At 37.6% G+C, this 18563-nt stretch overlaps 3 protein-coding genes across 4 annotated transcripts; 1 reads left to right on the forward strand and 2 right to left on the reverse strand.

Moving 5' to 3' along the window:
- Nucleotides 1-1130: 1130 nt before the first annotated feature.
- LOC126619954 (uncharacterized) lies at nt 1131-4260 on the forward strand. The gene is made up of 6 exons (XM_050288389.1): nt 1131-1496; nt 1897-2074; nt 2335-2432; nt 3542-3638; nt 3740-3825; nt 3924-4260. Exons 1-6 carry the CDS (start codon nt 1275-1277, stop codon nt 3975-3977), a joined length of 735 nt encoding a protein of 244 aa, XP_050144346.1. The 5' UTR covers nt 1131-1274; the 3' UTR covers nt 3978-4260.
- A 565-nt stretch (nt 4261-4825) lies between these two features.
- Nucleotides 4826-8187, reverse strand: LOC126619159 (uncharacterized). Of its 2 annotated transcripts, XM_050287440.1 has the most exons (8): nt 8053-8187; nt 7150-7450; nt 6542-6651; nt 6227-6438; nt 6046-6137; nt 5651-5753; nt 5384-5526; nt 4826-5242 (listed from the first exon to the last, which is right to left on the reverse strand). In XM_050287440.1, the coding sequence occupies exons 2-8, from the start codon at nt 7366-7368 to the stop codon at nt 5144-5146; spliced, it is 978 nt and encodes a 325-aa protein (XP_050143397.1). In that variant the 5' UTR covers nt 7369-7450; nt 8053-8187; the 3' UTR covers nt 4826-5143. The 2 variants fall into 2 exon arrangements, with proteins under 2 accessions (XP_050143397.1, XP_050143399.1); XM_050287442.1 differs by lacking the exons at nt 5651-5753; nt 6046-6137; nt 8053-8187.
- Nucleotides 7984-18540, reverse strand: LOC126619158 (uncharacterized). The gene is made up of 33 exons (XM_050287439.1): nt 18376-18540; nt 18069-18187; nt 17367-17454; nt 17009-17117; nt 16684-16782; nt 16072-16114; nt 15923-15994; nt 15726-15821; nt 15357-15566; nt 14761-14944; nt 14139-14250; nt 13961-14047; nt 13711-13849; nt 13276-13372; nt 13107-13166; nt 12810-12919; nt 12263-12367; nt 11883-11956; nt 11603-11678; nt 11167-11358; nt 10919-10990; nt 10594-10665; nt 10449-10513; nt 10252-10354; nt 10045-10176; nt 9809-9952; nt 9602-9709; nt 9456-9506; nt 9315-9392; nt 9099-9212; nt 8773-8969; nt 8520-8589; nt 7984-8387 (listed from the first exon to the last, which is right to left on the reverse strand). Exons 2-33 carry the CDS (start codon nt 18162-18164, stop codon nt 8199-8201), a joined length of 3444 nt encoding a protein of 1147 aa, XP_050143396.1. The 5' UTR covers nt 18165-18187; nt 18376-18540; the 3' UTR covers nt 7984-8198.
- Nucleotides 18541-18563: the final 23 nt, after the last annotated feature.

Genomic DNA, 18563 nt, shown 5'->3' on the forward strand with positions numbered 1-18563 from the left:
AATTTATCAAATTTAAGTATGTTGAAGGAAGAAGTCTAAAAGATGAATTAAGATTACCCTTTCTAATATTCACAAAATCAATTGCATACACATTTAACAATTTTAAAATTTACAAGCTATCCAAGCTTGAGGACTAAATGAACTATGGGATCCAAAATATGTTCGGAAACACTATTGAAAGAGGAGATTTACGTTGTGTGACACAATAGGCCAATTAGGTATCACACTCACATCTATGTGGGAGTCGCCTAGTTTCTAGGGATGACAATTCTATCTGTTAAACTCATTATAAGTGAATAACCATCTGAATGAGAAGATTTGAAGAATTTAATGAATTGAAGAAGATTAATAGATAAAAATCCTTAAATTTCAGGTAGACAGGCCATGGGCCCATTCCAACAACACCGATACTGTCCCCACTTGCCCACCTACTCAATCCGTCAGGTGTAGGGTTTTAATACAAAAAGTCTCGGTATTAGTTAGAGTGGGGTAATTCTATATAAATAGATTGTTCTCAAACCTTCTGGCCGATGTGGGACAAATGAATTATAACACTCCCCGCACGTGAGACCCCATTTTATGGGTCACACGTGGAGTTCCACACATCGACAACCACGGGGAGCCAAGCTGGGGCTCACCCGTTCACGCTGGGCCAATGCACGTGGCATCTCTTGGCCTACGTGGAGCCAAGTCGGGGCTCACCCATTTGCGCGGGGCCAAAGGGGACCACCCGTTCACGTGGATGTACGAACCCGTCCCTGGCTCTGATACTATCTTAAATTTCAGGTAGACGGGCCATGGGCTCATTCCAACAACACCGATACTGGCCCCACTTGGGCACCTGCTCAATCCATCAGGTGTGGGGTTTTAATACAAAAGATCTCGGTATTAGTTAGAGTGGGATAATTTTATATAAATTGCTTGTTCTCGAGCCTTCTGGCCGATGTGGGACAAATGAATTCTAACAAAAATTAACAATAATGTGTGAGAAGTAAAAAATAATATATGAATAGCACAATCCTTTGAATATATAAAAAAACCGTGAATATTATTTGGTTATGGGTCCGTAAGTATTGCCTACCTGTTGGGCATTTTGGTCTTTATAAGTAGTTTTATAAATCATATTTTCCATAAAAATGGGTGAGGGAGAAGAAATACCGTTAAACAAACGAAACGAAACCGGAAAGCTCTAGAAATCTCTGAAATTACGATCCCGATTGCCCCCAATTCATACCACCCAAAACCCTAGCTTTACCTTCACTCCGATATCAGCCATGGCGAACCCACCGTCTTCTTCCACAGCTCCTCCGTCGACCTCTTCCCAATTCACATATGCCAACGCCTCGTCGTCGTCGTCCTACTTCCCCATGCCATTCCACCTCCAGCAACCCCAGTACCCCGCTCCTTACGCCGTCGCAGCGCCACCCGCCCCATCCGTCTACCCGGCCCCGGCTCCGGTCGCTGGTGTCTACTCTCTCCCTCAGCAGTATCAGCAGGTCTGTTTCCGGGACGCCTTTTTTTTGTATACATTTACTCTTATATGCATATTCATATGTTTAGGGTTTGATAATTAATGCCTTTGATTTCTTGAATATTTGAGAATAAATAGAATGGGTCTTTTCTTCGTTTCGGAAATTCGTATGCTTTCGTGAAAAGTATGATCTTTGTGGAAACGAATTCATGTTATTTTTGCCTTTAAAGAGCTATAATTTTTGGGATTCTTGTTTGAGGAACTATTTCAATTTGAAAATATAGAGGAAAGGAGCTACTTATAATTTTCGAGATTTTCAGTTTTGAAATAAGTAAGGGAACTACTTATCAGTTTTTGCTGTTTTAGGGGCAATTGTTTGGTGTGTAAGTTTCATGTGTATAATTTGTTGTAGTGTAAATAAACAGGCTCAGCAGTTGTTTCAAAGGGATGCGCAGACGATTACACCTGAGGCTCTCGAGAGTGTGAAAGCTGCTCTTGCAAACAGCGAAATTGAGCACAAAGCGGAAGCTAAGAAGAAAGCTATCCCTCGTAAAGCTGCCGGGCAGGCCTGGGAGGACCCAACTCTTGCAGAATGGCCAGAAAGTATGTGTCTTCATAATTAAATGCTCTTTCAAGTTAATTTTTGTTATGATTCAATTCCATGATTGTGTCCCTTTTCAGATCTTCTTTGAAACTTTCCCCTTAGGCTACTTGGTTCGTGGAATACGATTCAGTTTTCACTTTAGTTTTTAGGTTTCTGAGCAAGTTGTTCTCACACGATTAGCATTTTAAATTTACCTTACTTTTCTTCAGTTAAATGCATACTTATGCCTTACAATTCTGTTGTGTTTTGGATTTTGCAGATGATTATCGACTTTTTTGTGGTGATCTTGGTAATGAGGTGAATGATGATGTTCTTTCAAAAGCATTTTCACGATTTCCTTCCTTTAACATGGCAAGAGTAAGTGTCTGCCTCATCTCCTTTTTTTTTTTCCAGTTAAAAGTTCTTTTATTATTAGAAATTGTTTGCTTGGTGTGAACTTCTTAAATTTTACGTTCAGATTGTTATATGAAGAGTTCAGAGCACTTTGTTTTATTCATTCTAAGGTAGGTCTCATCTGCTGTTTACATTTTTGTTGGATGTATAATTATACTAGTAGCTCCCAAGTTGCAAATTGGAACGGTCAAAGTTGTCATGATGCGTTTTTCATTTTTTTAAGTTCATGCACTTCTAACAACATTTGATTGTAAGAAGCCTATTGACAACCTACATCACAGCTTATGTGATTTTTCAAGCACTTGCTGTCTAATTTTGAGATCTCAAATTTAGTTAAAATCAGTTTTGACCATTAAATATGGGTTGGACAGCTTGGAATCAACATTTGGAGGTTGAGTTGGTTGAATTTGACCTGACTCACAGGCTACCTTGAATTATTGCTTATTGGGTTGATTTGAACGAACTTGGAGTCAGGTTAGTGAACCGATTGAGCTTCCACGGTTCTCAATATAATTGAACCTTAGGGGTGGGTGTGCAGTGCATTTGGGCTTGGGAAAATGGTAATACAATTATTTTTTTGTTTGTTCAATGAAATTCTGTGTCAGAAATTTGAAATTTTCCTTCTACCTATGACCATAAAAGAAATTTATGACTTTGAGTTGAAAACTGTTTGATGTACATTTCCTAGCTAAAACACTGCTGTGGTGGTGTAATGTGTGTGGGGGTGATGGTAGTGTGGGATTTGGGTCAATGGGGGGGCATCCTAGCTAAAACCGTAAAAAACTGTTGAGTGTACTTTGTTTTGTTTCTTCATTTAGCATGTAGATGCTTTGCTTGATGTTCTCATACGTGTGTGATATATGGTTGGTAAAAGTGAGCCGTAATTGTCTTAGAATCCAATTGTTTTCCTTATTTTGAATGTGCCTGGATTGTAGTGCTTATAATCTTCTGTGGATTGTTCTGTTTCTCACTACGTTTTTTATTCATCTACGTTTTTTCTCATAGGATTTGTGATTTTTGACTGTGATTGAAATGTAAAAACTTATGTACGTCTGCTTTATCACCATCTCTAGGTTGTCAGAGATAAGAGGACTGGAAAAACCAAGGGCTTTGGATTTGTTAGCTTTGCCAACCCTTCTGACCTGGCCGGAGCACTAAAGGAAATGAATGGTGAGAAAAATATTTACTCGTATGGTGATTAGAATCGTAGGGGTTGTTGATACGTTTTGACTTATATGATAATTGTCTTATATAATTTGCAATAATTCCAGGTAAGTACGTGGGCAATCGGCCAATCAAACTACGGAAAAGTAACTGGAGGGAGAGGATAGATTATGATGCACTAGAAAGACAAAAGGTACTGTTTCCACTTGTTTAGCGTAGTTTCAAATTTCTGGCTTTCCGAACGGTAGTCTGTGCTTACCAAGTGTTCCTGCTTTATTTCATTTGTGGCAGCACCACACTCACAAGAAACCAAAGCCTTCGAAGAAGAGTATATTGCACAAGTGAGCCAGAGACTTGTAGACGACGTGGTGAATATGGTAATTTGCGCAGCGAAGTAATTGATCATTTTATTCCTCAAATCAAACTCGGCTCCTGGTGTTAATCAAATCGATGTAGGGATGTGGTGAAGCTTAATGATGATAATTGAACGAATGATAGTATGCGACGTGCGTTTATTTTGTGTGTAATACAGGGATTAGAGGAGGATCCTTTTAAATGCACCATTAAACTTCTTTTGATGTACTAATTAAACAAGTTTGATCAAGTATATTGAAAGTTAGTTGTTAAATGTGGAAGGTTTTACTACTGTTTTTGTGTTACTTCATGTGTGTGTGGATGGAGTTTCAATTGAGGGACACCTTTGTAAGGGCCACTCCACCTTGTATTTCAATGACCCGAACCACTCTTTTTAGGTCATCTTTGAAGGATTTGCAAAAAATCACTCGAATCTGAAACCATGTTCGGGATATAGACATATGTATTAGAGCATATGTAACAAAATTTACCCTCACTATTACTTGTAGAAAAGGTAAAACTCAACTCGGCTAGAACCAATACGGACTTTTGGCAGCAACATGCTATGGGGTCAAATCAATACGTTTTAAGAAGAAATATTCGAATATCAATCTCATTGATATCATCGATTATCCATACGTTTTAAGAAGAAATATTCGAATATCAATCTCATTGATATCATCGATTTCATAAGTATGATGCCAAATCCTATCAATTGAATCGTTTTTTCGAGAAATATGAGACATCCAAGTCATACAAGTAAAAAAATCCATTCATTGATAAGAAAAAGAAAAAGAAAAAGCGTGAATGATGATTGGATTGATGATAAAATAGATTCCTGGGTCTCGAACAGTGATTCGATTGATGATAAAGAAAGAGAATTCTTGGTTCAGTTCTCCACCTTAACGACAGAAAAAAACTTCTCGGTCTTGTTTACAAATAACTAGTATCTTCTTCCCAAGAAGCTACATTACTTATAGAAAAAGTAACAAAATTTACCCTCACTATTACTTGTAGAAAAAGTAAAACTCAACCCGGCTTCTCGGTCTCAATTACAGATAACTAGCATCTTCTTCCCAAGAAGCTGCATTACAGAGAAAGCAACACTGCCCCTTCAAAGTGCGACATTAGAACAAGAGCGACTGCGTGAAATGATTTCATACCGGCTTCTGGAACTTTCCATGAACCCACACCCTTTGCATGCTCTTACCCTTCCGACGGTTCACTGACTTAACACAGCAGTATTCGAGCTCAAGCTGACAAAACCGAGTGATAGAGCATTAGACAGTACTAGAAAAACAGGAAGGAAAACACACATACACGCAAAATTAGCATAAGTTCAAATAGCGAAAAACTCCAAACACTTATTTTTACTCGTTTATGAGCAAAATTAGTACCTGTTTGAAGCCGGCACCCACAAATAGATCCCTCACAGTATCTAGACAGAAGAAATAAGAACGGGTTCCATCTGATCGCATATACTCCCTGAATTGCACTCTTTTGTCCTCCTCAAATCGAAGCATGGTCATGTCATAGAGGCCTGAAGTTCATCCAACTTCTGTCAGCACAAAATATACTAGAAATATTTCCAAACACTTTAAAGCTAGAGCGCGGAAAGAGATTTATAACTCCAAGTCCAAGCCAAAATTAGATTAATCAATTACCATAATCCCTAAAGAACAGCAGGCCTCCGGGTTTTAAAACAGAAAAACACTCCTTGATGGACTCTGGCATCCTTTTAAGAGGTAATGCTGACAGTGTGAATATCTGACAGATTTCACGGTAAGAAATAAGCTCATATCCCCAAATTATTGTTTCTTAGAAGTGAAGAAAGTGGATCGAAAGTATCATAGTATCGCAGCTCAAATCACAGGATATCAAAACGAAGAGCGGGAATTGACAGAAAAATTCACCTAACAGAGACCAGTTTTAACCCTGAAGCTTTATCATTCACAATTAGCAAGAGTCCAGACAAAAAAACTTTCTAAACCAAACAGTCGTATAAGCAAAATGTAATATTTCAAAGGTTCACTGGCCAGTTTTATGAAAGAATGCTCACCAAGGTAACAAAATCAACCCCACCAACACAACATTTACTTTCTTTCAATGCATATGTATAATTTGGATCTGTTTCACTTTCGCCTCTACCATCTGGAGAAACAAACAGAGCTTTGAGTTTTTTTATCAGGGGGCCTGCTTCTACTTCATACATATTAATATACACAGATGAAGCAACTAACCTGTCAAGCGCTGCTGCGATGTTTGTGTGAAGTTTTCTCGACAAGGATTGCAGGCCAACCACGTTGGAAATGTAGTTACAGAAAAATCACAACAAAATGGATGGAAATGATGTTCAACAGCTGCAATGTTAGAGGCATCTATAGTCTCCTTAACCCTGTCAAGGGCCTCAGTGCTACAATCACAAGCATAAACAACGATGTTCTCATTGCCACTGCACGGGAAATAATGATTTGTAAGGATAACAAATAGAACACCAGCAATCACATCCATGCATTCAGTAAATTCCGAAAGGAGACAGGTTTAGAGTGTAATACCGTAATATTGGAAGAACGGTGCTGCCATTACCGCATCCCACCTCCAAAACCTTAGAATTTCCTTTCCAATTAACTAGTTCAGGGAATTCTTCTAACAAATATCTTCTTTCCTGCATTGAATCACGTTTACGGAATAAAACAAAGAATGGGGAAATGAAAGTTAAGTGTCATAAAGACCAAAAGTTGAAATAAAGGGAAAAAAAGATCAAGCAGAAGTGATTCAGAGTAAAGATTGCTTCTGGAAAGGGCTAAAAGTAGCGCTTCTAATTACATTTGGTAGAGAAACGCAAAAGCTCTGGGTCCTAAGCCCTTACTGGAGAAGCACCTGCACTCCAAGTGCTTTTCCACGGAACATTTGAACATTTAATAAATTTTTTTGATATGTTTATAATAAAAGCACTTCTAGCAAAAATGCTTCCTAACCCAATTCAGAAAATCTAGAATAACATTGAAAGATGGAGGCTTTACAGATTAACAATCTATAATTACACAGAAATATGGATAATTTCCTACAATTATCAACAAACTCAATAACCCAAATAAATAAAATGGCATATTTTATTAATTGACATAAAAAGGTAAATTAAGAGAGGGAAAGCAATGGGGACCTTGAAGAATTTGCCGGAGGAATGACGGTGGTGAAAACTGTTCCACGCGTGAGAGCCGTCGGCGGCGGAGGAACGGGATTGATCTGTTGCGACAGAATTCAGTGAGAAGGAGGTGGGTTCGAAAGGCAGCAAGTGGTAGCTGAACGACGGGTCGTTTTCCACCTGAGCTCGGAGGTCTTCCCACTCGAAGTCCTTGCTGAAGTACTCTGCTTTTCTCATTGGAAACGGAGAGACTGTAATTCTGCTGATAGCGAGCGATGTCCGGGGTTGAAGAAGGAGGACTTCCAACTGATGATTCTAACTAAAAACAAATTTGAAATATAAATTGTCAAAAAAAAAAAAAAACAAACAGTTCCCAATTATATTACTATTTATAAATAAATACACTTAATTTGTAATTCAATAGTATAGTACTCTAGTTTTTGCTAAGACCGTCTAACGAGACCTTTAATTTGAAGAAATTCTTCCTTGTGCCCGTGAAACAAGTGATACACCACGTGTTATTATATAAGTGATGATAAATTTTATTTTTTATTATTATTACATTTTTAACACATGAATCTCACCACTTGTATAAGAACACGTGGTATACCACTCCGTATTCCGGGTTGAAAAATCTCTCATTAATTTTCACGATAGATTCTACCATGTTAATGTCAAACATCCCACCGGAGCTACTCATTGACATCTTTTCAAGGCTGCACCTCTTCTTCTTCTTCCAAAGGTAAGAATTTTATTGAAGGAAGTTTTAACGAAAAACCCGCGGTACTGTTCGAATGGAAACGCAGGGACTTGATCCGGTGCACGCATATTTCCAAAGCATCGACGCATAAATTAATTTGAAAATAAACTTTTTTTTTATTTTTTTTAAACATAAGTCCGCAAGATAATCAAAATACTCACAATACACTCATGTATCTTCTTCCTTTTCCAGCCAAAATTGTTTGTTTTTTCGTGTGCAATTGTTCGAAAAATGAATACCACCACCACCACCCTTTCCGGCATTTCCCCGCTCTCATATTTACACGACGGAGAACACGCGATACACATCACATTGTCCGCAAGAACCCTCGGACTTCAATCAGGAAACTGTTGAGATTCTTCCTGAATACTTGATGGTTCTTACGATCAAGGGTAGACGAAAGCTGGTTTGCGCTTGTCAGACGCTGCAATGCATTTGTCAGCCGCGATTTCAAGCTTGCATTCGCCTGCCTCTCAATCAACTCACTGCCTAATCTCTGCACAACACCAGCTCTTCAGTAAAACGTTCATTTTAAGACGCAGAACAACGAGAAAAAGTTTATTAACGAACTGACTTCCGCTTGAAGGAACCAGTCTAACATTATGGATAGAGCTTCAAGAGAACTGACCTGGTATAGGCTTTGTTCGCAAAGTATTAGCGGAAGAAGAGCATCTGCTGCACCGCTGACCAGGTCAGGACTGAAATCATGAACACGAAAGTGTTTAATTAAGATAGCAACAAAAGCAACGTGATTGACTCCCGTAACCATAAGGTGTGCCTCATGCATCATACACATTCATATCGATGCATGTGAACATTGGTCGCTTCAAGGACACAAACGGAAACTCTTATTCAACAGCAAATGAAACTTCTACATTTACCTATAATCCTCAAAAAGGAGCAACTGCAGCACCGAGCGAAGGAACCGGCTCAAAATGCCTTCTTGAAAATTTCCACCAGAATCCTTTAGACCTGCAGCATGTGAGCCCAAGCCTACTTTGCCAGCACTTGTTTCCTTGTAGTGGTAAGAAGCAAGAGCTCTCAACGCTCTCAAACACATATCAACTATTTCCATGTCCTAACCAAACAATAAAACATACAGGTTGCGTCATTAGAGGCAGCGGCTTGGCAACCGATTTTCTTGTATAAAGAAACAATTGTGGTGCACTGTTAACGTTGGAAACTATTATTTAAAACATAAAACTACCTGATGACGAAGGCCAAACTCAAGAGTTCCTAGTACATGAGAAAACGCTTCGCTGTTCAATTGTGCAACGGTTTCAGGATAGACCTCCAATAAATGTGACAGCAACGAGAAGTACTGCACAAGAATAACTCACATCATAGCATCACAATAAGTACTAAAAATACAGAAAATGAAAATAAGGGGTCTTTTTCCCTCATGAAGGATAGAATATCTCACATCATAGCAGAACTTGGGGTATTTAAGCAGGTCCAAAGATAGTAGAGGAGTAACTATATGAAGACCAAAGTAAACGACCTGCAAGAGTAACGTATCAGATACTGTCTCTAATTTTGTCACAAGAATGAGATGCAAAGTTACCTGAGATATGTTGGTGCCCTGTGTCTCAGTAGAATCTGATGAAAAATCAACCTGTAATAATGTATTCATCAATAGGTTCATCCAAAGATCGATGGTAATGACTATACAAACAACCGCAGTGCAAAGATAGAGTTTAAAAATCATACCAGATCTTTGGAACAAAGGCTTGAAAGGAGCTGGAGAAGAGCACGTAGATCCTTGTACTTCTCAGTCTTTGCTTCAGTAAGTAAACTGCTTGACAGACTTATTGATATCTGGAAGCACCACGAAGAAGTAGAGTGGCACAGGAAGTTAACTGTTTATCACAACCTAAGCGGGGGTATGGCTGCAATGATCATGATTTAAGTAAATACCTTGCCAATATTGTTTGATGAGTAAAGCTGAAGCAAACTCATGCAGAAGTTAACAACAGTAGCGGTCTCCTGAGGCTCTAGATAGCTTATTTGTCCATCCACCCAGGTGACTACAAACTTAAGTATCAGATACACAACTGCAGACTGAGCAATAGGTTACAGGTTACATCGTAAGGGAAAATAAATATTTAAGAGTTTTTGGGCTTCAAAATCAATGCCTCAAATACGAAGAATACCTCATGTTTGTAGACCTCCAGAAGAACTAGAACAGGATTCATAACAGAGAATCCGAGTTCATAAATCGCTTTTTGTGTACGAGGTTCTGAGGCACTCGCAGCCCCCCGTAGCCTCTCCAGAAAGCAACTGACCTACAAGAAGCTGTGATGTTATATGGCTCTTGTAAAAGAATTAATAGAATTTTACCTTAGAATTTCTGTACTCACCATCAGGATAATATCTGGTTGTTGAGCAATGTTTTTGAAGTCAGATTTGCTTGTCATTTCTACAAGATACTTTGCCATATGACTCATGAGATCCCTCACATACCTTAATAAAAGTGTTACACAAAAAATCAGTTAGACATCATAAATTTCAAAATAAAGGATACGCAACAAAGGAAACTTAAAATTGGAAGACCCACAGATTGGATGCCTCTGAATTGCTCATGCCAGAAGCTGAACGAACAAGTGTCTGAGCAAGCGAACGCTGGAGCAAAAGAAGGAACATATAGCTAACACAATCCAAAATAACAAATAAATCCAAGTCAAAGCATATCAAATTCTCACCTGGTGAGCTGTATTTAACAAGAACAAAGTCTTTTCATTAGCAAAAGCTTTTGCTAGGTCACGCCATGAATCCTGAGAACATAGTTAGAAAATCAAGTATTATGCCTTCGATTTAATGAGATAACAAATACTTCACGTCAAACTTAATAATAGATAGTTTTTGTAATTCTTAGCAAGAGAGGTAATGCACCAAAAGCTTGTTTACAGAATTAATGGGATATACTTATCTAACTCACCAATGCAACAACAACAACAACAATAATAATAAGAATAGTGTATTTTATCCATTTCGAAGCATAAAAGCAGATGCACTTATCTAACTCACCAATGCAACAAGGTGAACACAAATATGTTTTTGCTGCACAAGGGAATGAAGTAGCTGGAAACAAGTGATTGCCTGTTAAACAAAAACTGAAAAGCGTCAACCACCACTGTTTTAATCTGGACAAGTGTTGAAGCAGATTGCCCTGTTAACTTCTCTCAGTATGTATGTAAACAATGGAAGTAATGTCTGAAAAGAAAAACGTACGACATCAAAAACAGCCACCATGAAAATGGTTTTGTAGCACACACCTGCAGATCCTTTTCCCCAGGATATGACGCCAAGGTGGTCAAGGATATGTGAACAATAATGTCAAGCACAAATTTTCCCTGATTATGTTGTCCAAAAAACCCAAGCAAGACGTTTTTAGAGGTGCTTTCTCTATTTCCTTCGGGAGACATTAGGTACGTACAAGACCATCTTGCAAGGAACCATATAACAGCCTGCATGAAGCATCAGCTCAAATAACTGAACTGGTAGGATGGATTGATAACAGCAAAAAGGAATCTCAAGGCAGCTGTTGAAACACCAGAAACCCTAACGTTCTGTTGGTTCTGAGGACATTTGGTTCATTTATAGTTGCACCAGATATGCATTTGACATCCATAGTAATGAAATCCAATGCAAGTAAGGTAGAAAGGCAAATAGCAGAGGTAATATGGACAACCCAAATGAATTTAGTGCTACCTCCATTAGTCGAGGACTGAAAACTGATGCTCTCATTTCTAGTTGTAAACTTTGCTCAGCAAACCTTATAATTGAGCTGCACAAATAATAAAAGCAAGATCATCAATTTGTATTTTTATGGATTGATATAGATGCAAAGTCTTCACTTGAAGCATCCACACGCTCAATATTTCCATTTATCTCATCATAATCTTGTAAAATAAAGTTCAAAACAATATAATTTCATCTTTAGATAAACTGATATCCTACTACAGTAGTTGGGAGAAAGTGAGGACTTTACCTACAGAGGATGACCACAGGATGATTGTTTGCTTCCAGATTGTCTGGAAAATGAATTTGTATAGCATTTGGAATCTGAAAACAATGGAACCAATAATCAGAATTCAAAGTCATAGATCGGCCTGCACCATGTCCAAAAAAGTAACAATGGGATTTATCCAAAATGAAGGTACAGACGGTAGATGTGATATTTAAGAGTTTAATTAAAGATATAAATTAATGGGAACCCTCTGGAAACTAAGAAATTACACAAAACAATAACCAACCTTTTGGTGTCTGTTGAGTGTCAACAAACTAGAAGACAGTTCAGCACGCTCAAACATACAAGAAACAGTCACTAAAATCAAGTAAGCGAATAAGCAGAATTAATTGAATCATTACCAGTGGTGTTTCTCCGTCCCCTTCATCAGCGATCACGTGCCCAGTGATGAGTAACAATGAGTAAAGCTCCTCCAAAGTTTCAGTTGGATCAATAATGCCCCTGCCCTATAAACAAGTACATAGCTTTTAAGTAACAGGATGCAAAAGGACAAGGCATTGAAATAAAATAAAAAGGAGAAGAGAATTGAAAATATAAAAGAAGAAAATTAGATCATTTTTTTATAGTAGAGAAATGAGTTCATATTGAAAAGAAGGAAACTAATGTGGTAAATTTGAAGTTCCAAGTTTTATTAGAAATTCAGTAGCTTTCATTAACTCACGAGCTTTTCAACGTGCTTAAGAAAATGAGTTGGCATTTGACAAAAAAAATTAGTGGCAACTACAATAAATTTTTTGCCACTTTTCTTAGTAAAGTTTTATAGGACTCGAGCCAAGAAGCTTAATAGAATAGAATTTATTGAAGGCCAATATATGTAACAAATGTTCTTCAGCACCAATACTTGGTTCCACAAAGATAATTTTTCACAAATAGAGAGGTAAAGAGCACCTGATTAAGCCGTTCAAAGCGCTCAGTAAAAAGGCTTGTGAGAAAAGGAATGGTGACATCAATTGCTGCTCTAGCAATAAGAGCATATGAGCTTAACCTCTCATCCAGGGCTGCATTTATACAGTAGAAACGTGAATAAAATTTAAGCTATGATGATGATGATGATGATTGTTATCTTAAAACTAAAAACCATGCCATTATCCGTGTTCTTGTTTTGAAAATGTTTTAAAAAGTCAACCAATGTATTATAACGAAAGGAGGAGTCTTATATGCAATTCTCAGAGCTTTCTCCCATACCTACAATGGAAGCCTGAAGGTAGTCGGAGTCATCATCTTTAAATGCTGATGCAGAAGCAGCTATATCACAAAACATTCACCATTATGTACTGATAGTTGAAAAGAAAAGCAGGAAAAATGGTGGTAGAACCAGTGCAACAAGAAGAACAAAGTAATATGTCAGAATTACCTTTTAGTTCAGCCTGTACAATCAAGGCAAATAAACTAGCAGTGTCATTTTTCCCTTCGGCTGGAAACAATGCATTCCCACCACTCCTATTAACTGGCTGAAGAAATGCCAAAAGAAAAAATAAGACAGATAGAAAAAAACCTCAACAACTCCCTTCGACTTTAACATAATTTGAGCAAATTACACATTCCTCATACTGATCAAACTCCATTACAAAGAAACTATAACTAACATTTTCATTCAAAACAATAGTTCCAGTAACCCAGAATGACAATTAAACACAACTAGAATAAAATACAAATATAATATTTCAAATTTGGTATCAAAAAATGATTAAGAGAACAATAAGTTCAGACTGTCTCACAAAGATGGGGAGAAAATACAATTGTCTCCAAAGTAAATAATGCATAATTGTGCATAAAAAACAACATTTACCACAAGAAGGGCAGTCCAGGTATCTAGCAAAATGTCACGTGCCTCCCAGCTCCATGTCTCTTCCTCAGAGTTATTAGTCATGAGGTTGTTAACGACATCAGACATCAGTACGCACAAGAAGGTAAGAGTGCCATAGGGCCTGAGTTCCAAAGCAAAAGGACCCAATTCAAACTAAATAACATGTGACAGCATAGAAGAAGTACCTTATGATAAATGATGAAAACTCATAATCAGAAACCAAACCACTGACCTTGTTGATTTTAACAGTTGGTCAAACACAGAGGGAGTTGTAACAGTTGCAATGGACAACAAAGCACGACAACCGTCGAGCATCTCGCTGAAGAAATCCAAAATGAAGATGAGAAATTGTAATAGCAAAGAAACATAATAATTTGGCAGGAGGGAAAAGTAATTGTCAGGGATATAACCTTTCACTCTTTCCACATTCAATCGCTTTAGAAACAGCATCAGGAGGATCAAGCCATGGTATTATTCCACAAAGCAGTTCGAGAAGGTGGCGTTCTTGCACTTGTACATTATCTAGATCATTGAATAAGTTATTATCTTGGCAGATGAAAGATAGATATGGAAACTATATAACTAATATCACATGAGAAGTTAACTTCTAGGCTTTGTTAACCGTCAATAGTCATCAACTAAACATTCAAATCCAAAAACTCCATTTAGGTTACTAAAACTATCTTTTTCAAAACTCCCCCTCAATGTCTACAAAACTTCTACTACCCTCAACATGTATTCATGCTTTCCGGCCAAACGTTAAAAAGAATAAAAGCTGAATTCCTTTCAGAACTTGAAGGTGAATGATAGGTTGACAAGAAAAAATATCATTACCCATCAACTTAAGTCCCATATTGACATTTACAGTAATAGAATCCTAGAAAAATGTACTACACAGGCATTCATAGTTTTGAATAAAACAGACAAGCATCTAGCACACTCTGTCCATCGTATTAATTTCATCATTATTCATATAGGAAAAACGAAAGCATGCTACAGTTATAGAACAGGTAGAACAGGAAACAACTGTACCAGGTGGAAATATGGTTCCTGTCAGGGAGCAAAACTGTACAATTAACTTTCGGGCAGCAACAGCTATGGGGCAATCAAGCCAATAACCTTCACACAGAAACTTCTGCCTTAGAGCGCCATATAAGCTCAAGAGCCACCCTATATGGCCACTAGAAACCAAAACATCATGCCAAGCTGGACCAGGCTACAAGTAGGATAGACAGACAGAAAACTCGTCAATCGAAACCACATCAAGACCATGCCATATTTCAGTATGGTTGAACATTACGCAGTTAGAGGATTTTAAGAAAGTGCAAATGTATTTTTGCCAAAAATAGCAGTAATAGGAATAATATTATTAGTATCGTGATTATATTATCTTATTATCTTCATACATAACATTTATAACATTTGCTGATATTTGGTCAACTAATATGTTATTTCAGAAACCAGGAACAATCAAAAGAAAGGTGGTAAGCAGGAATGAGTTGGTACATCTATCAAGATGACGCATCAACACAATTAGATCCATTCTCATAACTCATCAGTGCTTTATATCATACCAACAACCTTTCTTTTTAACACAAATCTTAATGCTACTTTAAAGAAGCAATTACCTGCACTAAGTTACACTCGGACCTCTTAGGTGAATCACTGCCTTGCTTGACTCCAGCGGCAAATGCACTTGTACTGAATTCCCAATTCAGAATTTGAAGCATGAGACGCAGCGCAGCAGTACAGACTTTAACCTCAGGTACCGCAGAGTCAGACTCAACTATTTTATTTGTCACACTTAAAGCAGCATCTCTTGCCCAGCAATAGAATGTCTATTATTGAAATAACCAAAACAGCAATGTGTAAGAAGAAAGAAATGAAATCAGGAAATAAAAAAACATGCCTACATTCATTATCTCAATGGAAAATTTCTAGCCATACAAAAGAAACCGAATGTATCAAATGACATGATGCAAACAGCAGTAGTGAACCTTCAAGTGGTCTTGCTCTAATGCCTTCCGGCAATGCTCATGAAACTCTCTAGGAAGACCAATCGGACTTGAAGTAGACGGGGAAAATTCAGAAACCTAAAACAAAAGAAATCCATAGTCCTAAATTTGTAAAATCTTAAATGCTGAAGCAAAACCAATCAGAAACTAAATGATCTAAAGGTGAAGTAAGCTTATACCAGAGATTCGACAAAATTAATTCCAGCGAACTGCACATCTACACCATGAATGCCATAAGCAGCCTGGTTTACCTGTAGTCATAATTGGCTGCTCTAAAAACCCTGGATACCTCGGAAGGAAAAAGAGGTCTAGTGTAGAAATTTCGTACCTGATAGAAAAATGCCTCCTTATCACTAACTGAAAATTCAAGCCTGCACATCATAGTTGGCAAAATAATTACATTTCCAAAGTTTCATTTTCTTCATAACCAAACCAAGAATTTATGCAGAAGTGCAACAACAGCAGCTCCTGAACTTTAATGGAGGGAAACTGTTACAGAGAATACTAAGCATTTCCCTCAAAATCATCAACTCAAGCAGAAGTGAAGAAAGTCATCCTCTAATTATGAAACTATTTCTTAACTCAGTTTGGCTTTCACATTGTCAGCTTTTCAAAGGAAATGACCACATTGTATTCCAAATTTCCAACACACCATCTTACTCATCCCAAGCTTGTTTAAGAATTCACTTAATTTCTACGTTCGCCTCTCTGGAAATAGAATATTCCTCAACTCAGGTCTATGTTTTTTAAGAACTGGACTTCTTTACTTCCCTTAGAAACATGAAATATGAAAGCGAAGAATTACAATGTGTGGTAATTCAGGTTGAATACTGTGTCCAAGATAGGCTCATGTTCATAATTGCAAGATACAAATCAGAAGAAGTAATAACATACAAATACATAACATGTGCGTTTACGTTGAAAATCATGCACCACTTACCAGCCCCTTTTCAACAATTGAGCTGCCACGGAAGATACTTTTGCTTGGACATAGCCCTCAGGTGAATTAGCATGTTGCATAACAAAACAAAGACAAAAACTGCAAGAAAAATATATACAAATACATTCAAGGAATGATGGACAAACGTATAGGCTAAGATACGTCATTATATATGATAAGAACTATACCAAATAAGCTATTTCATGAAGAACTCTAATTGCGAACTAATATTATTACTTCTCTTTTTTCTGAAGTAATGAAACTTTAATAGTTGAGGAATAGTTTATCAATATTGCTTGGAAACGAAGAAATAAGCTATAAGAACCTGATCATGCTTTTCTTGTCATCAGAGCTAAGAGAACTCCATTCTCTAATTGCTGCATTTCGAATTGCAGCTGCAGCCTCAAACCTTGCATTTGCCATTTGAGAGTTCTCTGAAATTATAAAATCACTGTTAGCATAATAACTAGATAGGACATCTTCAAAATGACAATATAAGTTATCCAAACTCCGTACTGTTAGTTTGAACCATCAAATACAGCAATCCTACTTCCATTATTATCAGCTCATGTCAGTTATTTAACTATATATTCCAGACAGGATGACGAGAAGCATGTCATGAGGCAAATACATAGCTAATTACGGAATAAAAAAAACCAAAATTTGTGTCTACTTTAACTTACCAAGAATGAATTTACATGCCTGGTATGGTTGGGGGGTCTGGGACAGCGACAAAATAGTTGCCTCAGCTGCAGCCGAATTCATATGCATCTGCTCAAGGTAAAACCATATGTAAGAGGGAGGGTGTTCGTGCACAAATATGCATGCCTTTAAAAGCACAGATACATGTATACAGGTATATTTAAACGACAAAACAGCACCCGACCAGCCAAAAAACGAACAAAAATATAAAATGGAAGTGCAAAATCAAGCAAACATTCAAACCATTATGCAATGTTGCCAGAAATGACCAAAAATATTTATTCAAGTTCAAACTTTTCCACAATAAAATACACATGCAAAAGGCCGCTAAAACCGAAAACAGGATTGCAAAACTAATAACCATTCACAAATTGTACTCATACATTACAAAATTCTTTCAGTATTATCACGTCATTTGGTATCCAAAATTTCAGCTTTTGCAGTCTCTAGTATAATCCAAATTCCTCAAACTCACTAATCACATTAACGAAAAGCTACACGAAACATCAAAGCTTGCATTCTTGGATAAATTTTCCACCATTTCTGCTTTTATGCCCAACTTTCCAGCAACTGGGAATGTGGGTTTTTCGTGTTTCCGACCAAGTCTAGTTCTTGTTCGTTTTCTCATAAAAACCAATGAATTCAAAACCCAAAAAAAAGAGAGAGAGAGCAAAAAATTGGACCTGAATGGAAGTGCAGGCGAGCTCGATGGTGTGCATGGTGGACTGCAGCTGCCCCAAGTCCGCCGCTTTTCCTACTCCCTCTGGAAATCCATGCATCTTTTTCCTCACCCAAAGTCCCTCTGTTCAAAACAAATCAAAAAAATTACACAAGGTCACTGAATATTCATACAGATATGTCTACAGATATATCTTGGATTCAATCCAATGCATATTGATTGTTCTTGAGTGGCTACAAGAACATTGCAAGAACGGATTGAGCTTGGTGATTAAGGAAATGAGATAAAGAATTAATCTTGGTGATTAGTACCTAAGAGGAAAAGATTAGATCACCAGAGAGAGAGAGAGATGGAGGATGAGTATTTGTCTGCAAGAGGAGTTGTTCCAGAGAGTAAACGTGAGGGGGGGGAGAGAGGGGGGGGGGGGGAGTAAATAATGTGATTTTTCACAGGGTTTTTCTTTTAAAGGTGGCTGTTTTGGGTGGACATTTGAACCTAT

Source organism: Malus sylvestris, chromosome 4 (genome assembly GCF_916048215.2).
Source record: "Malus sylvestris chromosome 4, drMalSylv7.2, whole genome shotgun sequence".
NCBI classification, from domain to species: Eukaryota; Viridiplantae; Streptophyta; class Magnoliopsida; order Rosales; family Rosaceae; genus Malus; species Malus sylvestris.